We start from the raw sequence: 11068 nt of genomic DNA, 5'->3' as shown, positions 1-11068 counted from the left end.
ACCATACGTTCACTACTGCATTTTCTCGGTCGAACTAAACTGTCAGACCCCGGAACACAGACGCGGGTTTATTTATTACTGAGAACACTTCATTCAGGGTGCTTTATTTTCCTGTAATCTCCGTTCGACGGAGACACCGAACCCCCAAAAGCGGATGGTGCGCTCCAGGCCCCGTCGCCATGGCGGCATCACGAGCGCGGGGTGTGGCGGCGCGGCACCATGGCGTCACCCGAGCGCGGCCCCCAGCGGCGGAGCCGGTTGTGGCTCCTCCCGATCCGCGGCGTCACGGTGGCGCGGCCTCCCCCGCTCTGCTCCGGCCGTGACGTCGGAGCGTCCCGCGGAGGCGGCGGCAGGTGGCGGCGGAGCGGCGCGAGCCGGCCCGGCCCGGCGGGTGAGTCCCGGCTTGGGTGGGCGGTCAGCGCTGACAGCGGCCGCCCCGGGATCGGGATCGGGGAGGGAGCCGAGGCCTGGCCGGGCGGTAGGCGCCGGCCCCAAACAAAAGGCCGGCGGGCGGAGCGGGCCTGCCGCGGCCCTGCGGCGGGCGAGGACCGGCGGGTGCCGCCCTCCTGTCCGCGCTGGAGCCCAAGTCCCGCGGCGTCGCTGTTCGCCATCGAGGGAGGAGGGAGGAGGCCGCGGCCCTGCGCGAAACACTGGGCCCGGCGGAGAGGGGAGGGCGGCGGGCCGGGTCTCGGCTGCTGTCCGCCCGCTGTCAGCGGCCGAGCCTCGCAGCCGGAGGGGGAGCGAGGGATGTCGGCGAGCACAACAGGAAGAGCGTGAGGAGCTGCGAGCGGTGCCGCCAGGTGCTTTTGTTTCCATGTGTCTGTGCTCGAGGTTTTTAATTGCATCCTTCGGGAGTGGTAAAGCGGGGCGGAAAAATAGGTCCTGCGCTTTGTGCTATATGTATTGTCACCGCTGACAAATGATTGCGAAATACTCGGTGAATACGAGGTTTTTCATGCTGTGGATGTCCGCTTTTTGCATGTGAAGAAACCCCAATTAAGGCGTCTTATTTCCGTCTTCGCATAACTTTTCTGCGACGTGAAGTAGAAATAGGGTAGAGCTTGTTGCTGGGAGCGCAGCGTGCAGGGGGTAATTAAAAGGGAGAATAGGGAGCGGAGCTCTAAAGTGTTCTGTCACATCGGTAGCGCTGAAGGTACAGCGCTGCGGCGTTGTTAGATGCTGCCTCTGGGCAGTGGGTTGCTTAAAAATAGGCCTTCAAGTGCCTCTGAAAACGCACAGCCAAAAGTGATCACTTGCGGTTGTACCGAAGGCACGGTAAAACCTGAATATTGATTTGGGTCACTTTGAGTAAATCTTAAATATTTTATGTTTGCGCAGAGTTGCTTTATAGCCCTGTGAGGTTTAACGCTGTGGCTTCTTTCCAAGCGAATCAAAGTACCGATTGTTTAAATGGCCGAGTGAAAGTTTTGTTCTTTTTGTTTCCTCTTAAATCCACCACATCCATGTAGATGTAATGGAATTGCCCAGAGAGATGAAGCTGCAGGACTTTTGAAGGCTGTCGAATAAGGTTTGGAAGGCTCTTGGTGTTGCTGGGGAAAAATCTTTCTTGGAATCGATGATTATTTTTTTTCCTCCTTCTGTGCATGTTAATTTATATGTCACAATGCTCCTGTACTTCATTTCTCTCTCAGAAGCAGCGATAGCTTCAGATGAGCCCATTTTTGCTTTGTTTTCCCACAGGAATTTTGTCAGTGCCCTCTTATTTGAGTGCGAAACTGAGGTTTTCCTCACTTAAGTCAAATGAAGTAGGACACGGGCTCCCAGTTATAGCACAGCAGAAGAAATTCAGTTTGAATAAATATGTAGCCATTCAGTATCAAAATGGTTGACTGTTCTGCACTTGACTGTTTTTCTGTAACTCGGACCCACACCAATATACAAGCTTCTTAAAATTAAAGTGTAGTAATGCTGTTTAAAGGAACGACAGGGAATTTGAAGCCTTATCACATCATTGATTTCTGAAAGTATTTTAAGAGAGAGAGAGGAGGCAGTGAGATTATTTACCTGCTGTGCTGTCCGATGCTTGCAGGCAGTTGCAAAAACACCAGACAGGTTCCATACCTTTAGCTAATACTGTACTTGTGACAGTAGGCCTCCAGATGGGAGATATATATATGCATATATATATATAATTATTATTTTTTCTCCCTTATGAAACAGAACACCACCAGCATAAAGCAACTACTACCATCCTTCCTTCCTTTACCAGCATTTGGCTCACGCTGTCCTATAGGGAAGAGTTCTGGGATCCTTTTTCCTCTGCTTCTACCTTCCCCCACCCTACTTCCTTAGTAACTGAGATATATGTTAGGGAGCCCGATGGTAACAGTCAAGTATTGAATCACAGAAGAACGTTTACCTTTGATCATTTCTTTTGTAGCGCTGCACCTGTTCAGTTTTCAGCCTCTGGCAGTCAACGAATGAGTTTGTGCTAACTGTTGTAAAGTGGTCTGTCTGGTGTTGCAGAACTTGTGCGATCACCTTTCATTTGAGGCAGGGTTTAAGTGATAGCCTTCAGCGAGTGAGAAGCTGGCTTTAGTTGAATTTACCAGTGGTGTTTTGTTTTCTTCTTTTCCTAAGAAGATAAACTTTTATTTACAAAAATTTCCTAGGGCCGTAAATAACAAACAGTGCACTTATATTTAGGATCTGGCTTCTTATGTTTCTGGAAATGTGTTTATTGTTGCTATTTTTCCTATCACTTGTGTCTCCAAAATAGTAGAAAAGTGAGAAAAATAATGCCCTGGCTATGATACGCTACTGGGAATTTGATAGGCAGCAGCTGACTGATCTGACAGGAGATGGTTTCACTTCATCTTGGCCAAGTGAAAGCTTGATGATTTTATCAAAGACCTCATGCCGTTTTTGGATGACGGGTGTCCTAGGAGGGACACTGCTTCAGCATCCTAACACGGTGTGGAAGAAGTTGGCACGAGGTTCCCTAGCAGGCGTCCTGACAGCCTGCCAAGGAAACAAGGGGTGGTTAACGCTGGCTGAGCCACAGTGTGGCACCAGTTGTTGCCCAGCTGGCGATGCCAAGTTTAAATTCCAATTCCCAGTGGGTCGGATTGTCCTTCATCTGTTGTGGGCTGAGTGTTTCAGAATCAGTGTGCAATAGTCCTCGTGGGCTTGGTGAGGAAGGGACACTCACAGGTTGCCACAGATAGCGTAATTCCTCATATGAGATGCTTTTCTAGCATAGGAAGTTAATTGCTAAGTGTAGAACATGGCTCTCAGCCACTTTACTTCAAAGGAGCAGGAGTCCAGGAAGGGGTGTGTGTGTGTGTAACCACAGATGTCTTTTATCCCGTTTAGTAAAATTTCTAGGACTGGCTTATTAAATAAATAACAATGTAATGAAGCACGGAGGTTACCTGAAGTCAGTATGTGAACTAGTTCTCTTTAATAGCTGTGCAGCAATTACAAAGTTGCTGTGCCATAATCCTATAATTATGCCCTAATTGGATTCTTCTAGGTATAATTACACACGTTAACTACACGCACACACTTTTTTTTCCCCAAGAATCTGTCAGAAATGACCCAACCTCCTTCTCCCATCTCCACATAACATTTGGTCTCACAATGCGCTACCTCTAATAGCGGATTGCAAGAGGTAATAGATAAAAGGCTTCAAGTGAAGCCCACAGATGTACCATAGAAAGCCAGCCCTAAGATGAAGGACTGAATGCCACATTCACAGCACTGAGCTTGTTGCAGCTGTCTCTTTGATCATAGCAAACGCCATATCTTGTCTGAGCGGATTAGTAGAGCCAGAATTTTAATGTGATTGCAGCTCTCCAGATTGATGTGCAAAGGAACGATGAGGGGAGAACCATCTTTCGAAAAGGTGCTAGGACAAGTGGATAGGCACGTTAATTTTTGCATTTTTTTCCTTAGGAACGGGCTCTAAAAATAGCTGCACTGAATGCCACGTGAAGCTCAGCTGTAAAGAAAATAATGTTTGAGTAATGTGTCTTAGAAGTCATCTGAACATTTCTTTCTGATGTTGCTAGTGATAAGCGTTCAGACGTTGGATAGACTGTGGCACAGAAGGCTGTAATACAAAGTGTTCCATGTTCTTTCAGGGAGTTGTTGCTCCTCCATTTCTTTGTAGTCTGTATGTTAGTCTGATATGTATTTATAAGCACTGTATTTATGCTGAAATGATCCTTTCCCTGAGCAAATATTATAAGGAAGGCCTTATTCAACAGACTGCTTGAATTGTGGAGAGTGCCTAGGGAAAGTCCCACGTTTACATGCACTGTTTTCTCCTCAAACAGCTGCCTGTTTAGAGACGAGATACAAGAGTAGATAGATGGTCCTTTGGGATAATGGGATATGAAGTGGTTTTTTGCTGCATATGGATTTGGGTAGCTGTTGTTACATTCTAAACTCCCAGAATGCAAGAAGTCGAATACTAGAGGCTAAATTTGCATTAACATAACGTATTCCTATCTTTGATCTCATTTCTCCTTCTGTGTACATAGTTACTTTGTGGAAATGAGGCATTGACTTAGTATAGCTAAAGATAATTGCCTTTTGTAATACTTTAGGAAAAGATAACTTGCATAAATTAAGGTGTCAAAATAATTGACGTCAAACTGTGGGCCAGAACTGATAATTGCAAAAAATAAGACAAAGCCTGATGATAACATTTCTGTACATTGAAAACAGCCCTTGTCAGGTAAATGATAGTAATTCCATTTCTCTAACAGGACCCTGGTGGTGTATTTTGCTTGCTCATACCTCTGTACAACACTGTTACAATGGTGATACTGTTTGCTTTGCAGTAGCACTCATTGAATCCGAAACACAGTAGTGTAGCATTGGGTAGGACAAGGCAGGAGTGAGCCAGCCTTTGGAAGGAGGACCTGCCATCCTAGCTGGAGGCATCTGAAGACAGGACATCTTAGTCCTGTGACGTGCTCCAGTAGAAATTACTGAGAAGAAGTAAGCTGCTGCTTTATGAAGGGACTTATATGTGCTAGCTCCTTGACAGACTGCCTGCTTGCAGTTAGAATTGGACCTGGAATCTGAAAAAATTACTCTGTTTTGGGGTGGCTTTATGGGAATTTACTTTTTCTTCTGACAGAGCCCCAGTAGGCCAGGGGAATTTTCATACAGCTCTTATACATTACCTGGTCCATAGCAGTGTACTTTGTGTGTTGCTGAAGGCACCCTAAGCTTACCCAGTGAAATATAGGTTTAAATATTAATTTAAAAGAAAAAGATATTAGAGGCAAGAGGAGAGGATGTGTGATCTGGCAAGACTGTAAACCAGCTTCTTCTCAGTTGGCTTTGGGCTGTATTTCTATTAAAATGCAATGTTAAATGCTTGTTGCTCCTTTTTTTTTTATACCTGAACTGCTTATCAAAATACTTCAAATCATTTTGTTTATAGAAAGTGTCAATTTAATTTCTATTAGACGTTTGATTTATTCGATAACGTAATTTTTCCTGTTACCCAAAATGTTACCCAAATTTCAAAATAGCAGAAGTTTAGCATTAGAAAACCATTTTAATATAAAGCCTTTTTTGGTTAAGTTTTGCTCTAAAGTACTGCTATTAATTTCAGGGAAAATAGTCTGTACTCGGTTGTATTTAGTTATTAATATCACAAACCTGGAAGAAATTGCTTCTACAGTCACAGCTTTACAGAATAGCAGCCCTAGATGTTTCTCCTCCTTTCTAAAGGGCTTCCTGTTCAATAGAAATGTACATATAAAGCTACTGTGAATTAGGTCTGTTACTTAAATAGGTTAACAATAAAGGATTAATTAGGATCTTTCTTTAGAAACAAAAAGGAGACAGCCTCAGTTTAGTTGATCTAAATCTTCAATTGCACAATTGTCCTGCATTCTGAGCACATGCAACTGCAGTTGTGCTTATCTCTTATTAAGAGTTTATGTTGCTGGGTAGTGCTTGGTTGGAGATAAAAGGTTATTCCTCTAGCTGTATTAATTTTACATACAGCGTTTTCTTCCAAGTCATTAAAAATCACTGAAGACTTTCAAGATAAGACATTTATCCTTTCTGTATGTTTATGTGCTGTGTTAAGGTTTAGATCTGTTAAAGAATCAGAGAACCCCCAGATTAATAGGTGACCAGTTGGACACAGTTCAGGTGCTACAGAATTGAGCTTGCAGTGAACAAGTGAGAACTCTCACTGCTTTGAGTTTAGTCTTGAGTTAACAGAATTTGATTAGTCAAAATGAGCTAATTTTTAATCCCAGCAGTTTGCTAATTCTTAATTATGATACATAGTTTGTATAGCGGTTATTAATCTTCTGGTTGTTTCTCTTTTAATTGAAGAGGATAAGCTTGTAAAATGTATTTAGGGGAAGGATGGCTTTTGTAAAACTGCAGCATGGAAACAAAAATCTCAGCTGCTGTGCCTTATTTCACAGCAGTATGTTATTATGGGAACATCTGAAAATTCATAGAATCACCAAGGTTGGAAAAGACCTAAAAGATCATCCAATCCAACTGTTCACCTATTACCAATAGCTCCCACTAAACCATGTCCCTCAATACAACATCCAATCATTCCTTGATTCAGGTCTTTATTCCTCTGCTCTGGTTGGCAGAAATTAATCAATACATGGATTTCTCTTTCAGCTCTTTTGTTGTGAGATACTGATCGAATCATTTCCACGGGTACTCTGAAATCTGAGTAGCTTCTCTTCCTTTTTCTAGTACGCTTCTCGTCATAATAAAGAACCAACTAGTTCTGGTGTAAAATTTTGTTCCTAAATGCAACCCGAAATGTGTGAGGGTGCCAGAAAGCAGCTTGTTCACAACACTGCTAGCATGGATCTTGCACATAGATTTGTTCTGTACACTAAAGACAATTACCAGGTGGTAGAGCCGTTTCTGCGACAGTCACACTGAGTGAAGAACTAGCACACGGATTAGGGTTTAATCTCAGGAAAAAATTAGATACAATTGCATCCATCTACGTTTCAGTTTTAATTGCTACTTCAGGAAAATATGAGCTGTAGAGCTTTTAAAAATAGATTAAAATAGCTGGATTAAGGAAAGACATTGGACTTTCGAAAGGAAATTACAGTGCTAGAAGGAAATAGTATAGAGAGAGACATTTTAAGTAGATAGCACTCGCATATGCTTCTGTATCTATATTTATAATAATGCATTAGTTTTTTAATAGCCTGGCATATATTTGCATAAAGCAGCAAGGCTTTTGCAGTTAACACTGGAGATTTTCTCCTGGGGTAGTTGTGTTTTGCTAGAAATACGTCTCACACTGGGACAGGCTGTTCAGACAGACTGTGATACAACTGTCCTCACACGTTACCAAAAACTAATCAACACAAAGCTGTGACTGATCAGATCTGGTACTGTTGGTTGGGTCATGTGGAGCAGGAGATGGGACTGCATCACCTCTAACGGTCCCTTCCAACCCCACCTTTCTGTGACTCCGATCATTTTGGTTTAACTATTCTCAGTACAACAAAGACTAGTTTTACCAGAGGGCTGTTTTGCCGAGTATGAGCTGTATTCTGCCAAATTTCTGCCAAGTTGGGCGCCTCCGGTGGCGCAGTGGTAGGAATGCCGCGTTGCAACACAGGAGGCCCTGGGTTCGAATCCCCCTGTGGCGCAAGTGGTAGAAGTGCTGCTCTGCTACACAGGAGGCTCGAATCCCGGGGGGTGATCTCTAAGGTCCCTTCCAACCCGCACGAGACTATGATACTGTGAAATTCCTTGGAGATTTAATGTGGGAAAAGGCACCTTTTCAAGCCTCATCTCCCAAAATCAATTCTCTTCCCTCATTTGATATTTAACAGTTTTGTTTTGATTGCCAATAAGTAAGAATATAAAAGGAAAATTACCACGAAACAATCTGTAAAAAGATGGCCATGGCTAAAACATCTGTAAGCAGGTTCTTGCATGTCAAGGCTGGAGTATTTCACCTACTGAAATGCTACAAAGTGACAGAGCAGCACAGTTATGCATTTTTTGGTCTTGTCCTCTCTTTTCATACAGTTGGTTAGAAAAATCATCTGTAATGACAGAATTAGGCATGGCCAGAGAAAGAAGCTCACAAGCTGATCAGATTCTGGCTGCGTTTCATCTCCTGCGATACACTACCCCCTTCCCTAGGGTGGGAATATGGTCTGGTGCTTCTGCCAAGTGTGTTTTGTACTATGGGATCCTACTCTGAATTACTGTTCCAATAATCCACTAATCAAACTGACAAACACCTGTATTGTGAAAATAGACGGTTCTGTGGTTAGGTTACCCCCTTGGGAAAAGAATCGCAGCTTCTTTCAATTTTCTGAGGATGCTCCAAAATAACTGGCTGATTGGACATTTTGTAGTACCTTTAGGCTGCATTAAGTTCATCAATCAGTACTGCTTCAAGAAGAGGACTGAGGAAATTCCCAAGCTTGGCATGGTATTCTATTAAAAATGAAGCAGAAAATTAAAGCTTAGTGATTAGCAAAAGAAATTCTCCCTAAATTCAGCTTAGTCTGTTGACTAAGGGGGAAAAAAGACATTGAACCGAAAGTTTCTTCAGAAGTTGAGCTTCATAAATGATATTTTATATTAATCTAAGGCAAACGTCTCATTATGCAGACTGCGAGGTAAAGGTACTAGTTTAGGTTGACACAATAACCTGACTTAAACCTCTCTTTGATCTTCTGCAGGATGGCTGGCTGTGGTGAAATAGATCATTCAATCAACATGCTTCCCACAAACAGGAAGACTAATGAGTCTTGTGCTAATGCTGCACCTTCCCTGACAGTCCCTGAATGTGCTATCTGTCTGCAAACGTGTGTCCATCCAGTAAGTCTGCCTTGTAAACACGTGTTCTGCTATCTGTGTGTCAAGGGAGCTTCTTGGCTTGGGAAACGTTGTGCGCTCTGCCGGCAGGAGATCCCAGAGGATTTTCTAGACAAGCCAACCCTATTATCACCAGAAGAACTCAAAGCAGCAAGCAGAGGCAATGGAGAATACGCTTGGTACTATGAAGGGAGAAATGGTTGGTGGCAGTATGATGAACGTACCAGCAGAGAGCTGGAAGATGCCTTTTCCAAGGGTAAAAAGAGCACTGAAATGCTAATTGCTGGGTTTTTATACGTAGCAGATCTTGAAAACATGGTTCAGTATAGGAGAAATGAGCACGGACGGCGCAGGAAAATAAAACGGGACATAATAGATATACCAAAGAAGGGAGTGGCTGGGCTTAGGTTGGACTGTGACACCAACAGTGTCAACCTGGCACGAGAGAGCTCTGCTGATGGTGCGGACAGCACACTGACTGGGGGCGCTGCAGCTGTACAGCCTCTGGTGCCTGTTTCTCCTAGGCCCCTGCCATCACTGGATGGTCAGCTCGTGAGTCCTTCGACACCCTCTCCGGATGCAAGCACTTCTCTGGAGAACTCTTTTGCCCACTTACAAATAAACGGAGACAGTATGGCCGAAAGGAGTCATAGGGGAGAGGGAGAGGAGGACCACGAATCATCATCTTCCGGTAGGGTGCCAGCCCCTGACACCTCTGTGGAGGAGACTGAATCGGATGCTAGCAGCGATAGCGAGGATGTGTCTGCTCCTCTCCAGCAACACCCATCCTCTGCCCAGCAGAGACACTTGAATGCAAACACAAACCAGTCTGGAGAAGATAGACCAGTGGCAGGGGGAGGGGTGGCAAACGCAAGTGTAAGATCTAGGAGACCAGATGGACAGTGCACAGTCACTGAAGTGTAAATCTGGAGCCATGCGATTGAAAAACTCAGTCTCCTATCTGTAAATTTTCTGTCCACGTTGGCATTGCACTCAGACCTAGCAGTGTGTTTGGTGGGAGGGTGGGGTGAAGGGAAGAAACAGATTTGGTCTAACTTACTTAAGTCTTTTAACATGTCTTAGCTGGAAGACTAACTGTAAGAAACTGGGTTGTCCTGTTAATGGTTTGAAAGCTGCTTAGCAATACCCGGTTTTCTTGAAAACGTCTCGTGTTTATTTTGTAGCATTCTCCCCATGAAGATACTCTATCCCTTTCTGGCCGATGTATATCTACTGTACAACCTGAATTGTCTTCATTATCTGATTGTCGCATTAAGTGTCTTACTACTTTCTGCATGGATTGATGTATGAACACTAAAGCAATGTGGGAGCAGACAAGATGTTGGGTGTGAGCGGGATGCTTAATTTAATGTGAGAAAAATAGATGTGTGGAGTTAAAATGTGCGTTTCCTAGACAAAGAGCAAGCATTTACCTTCCTTCCATGGCAATGTAAAAATGCTGTTAACTTTTGTTGCAAATTCTTACCTATACGCTTCATGGCATTTTAATTGGCTTTGCCATCTTGTCCCTGTAGTTCTGTTTTTGAGGTCTTTCTTGATCTGTCTCGTTTTTGTTACGGAATTTATAATTTAATAAAACTACATTTTATCAGTAACCATCTTAGATATGTCTCCAATTTAATTGAACTTAATTGGAGGAACTTGAAGGAAAAGTATCATAAAACAGCTTCCCGTGTTTGCCAAAAGCAAGGATTGGTTTAGAGTGGCATCTTTAAGTTCTTATGTTCCTGACTATTTCAACCAGCACACTGATCTAGGAGGAGTACATCTGTCTAATGAACAATCACAAGTAACAGGCTCACTGCTTACACAGGCTTCACACTTCTTATCTGAAGTGCTGACCAACTCACTTCACTGTTGCAGTGGGTAAAAGTATCACTCAGTCTTATTAGCAGCAGAAGTGTTGAAATAAATGAGCGAAAGTAATCATACTAGACCTTAACATACAGAAGACGCGTTAAGGACTAGATTGCTGTTATCTGTTCTTCATAACAAAGCTTCATAACTGCAGAGATCAGATAATCTGGGACTTGTATTTTAAATGTGCTCACACATTGGCCCCAGTTACTACAGAGTGATTATTAGAAAAGTTTACAAGCCAGATCTGAAGTACAACTTGTTTTTGTTATAACAGTTGAAAATAAAGGGGAACATTTGTTTGTTGGGCTCAGCCTTTAAATAAAGCTAATGAATCCCAAGTTTTTGGTGTATGTGTCCCTGA

General features: G+C 43.4%; 1 protein-coding gene across 2 annotated transcripts; it reads left to right on the top strand.

Moving 5' to 3' along the window:
• The first annotated feature begins 270 nt into the window (after positions 1–270).
• On the top strand, positions 271–10450 carry RNF146 (ring finger protein 146). 2 transcript variants are annotated; one of them, XM_015858536.2, is made up of 2 exons: positions 271–391; positions 8691–10450. In XM_015858536.2, the coding sequence occupies exon 2, from the start codon at positions 8692–8694 to the stop codon at positions 9748–9750; it is 1059 nt and encodes a 352-aa protein (XP_015714022.1). In that variant the 5' UTR covers positions 271–391; position 8691; the 3' UTR covers positions 9751–10450. The 2 variants fall into 2 exon arrangements, with proteins under 2 accessions (XP_015714022.1, XP_015714023.1); XM_015858537.2 differs by lacking the exon at positions 271–391 and adding an exon at positions 473–800.
• The last annotated feature ends 618 nt before the right edge of the window (positions 10451–11068 follow it).

This window comes from Coturnix japonica, chromosome 3 (genome assembly GCF_001577835.2).
Source record: "Coturnix japonica isolate 7356 chromosome 3, Coturnix japonica 2.1, whole genome shotgun sequence".
In the NCBI taxonomy this organism is placed as follows: Eukaryota; Metazoa; Chordata; class Aves; order Galliformes; family Phasianidae; genus Coturnix; species Coturnix japonica.
This window is presented reverse-complemented; position numbering and strand designations above follow the sequence as displayed.

Bases quoted from the DNA above. Each gene is read 5' to 3' on its own strand.
- RNF146 (XM_015858536.2), top strand. From the start codon at position 8,692: ATGGCTGGCTGTGGTGAAATAGATCATTCAATCAACATGCTTCCCACA.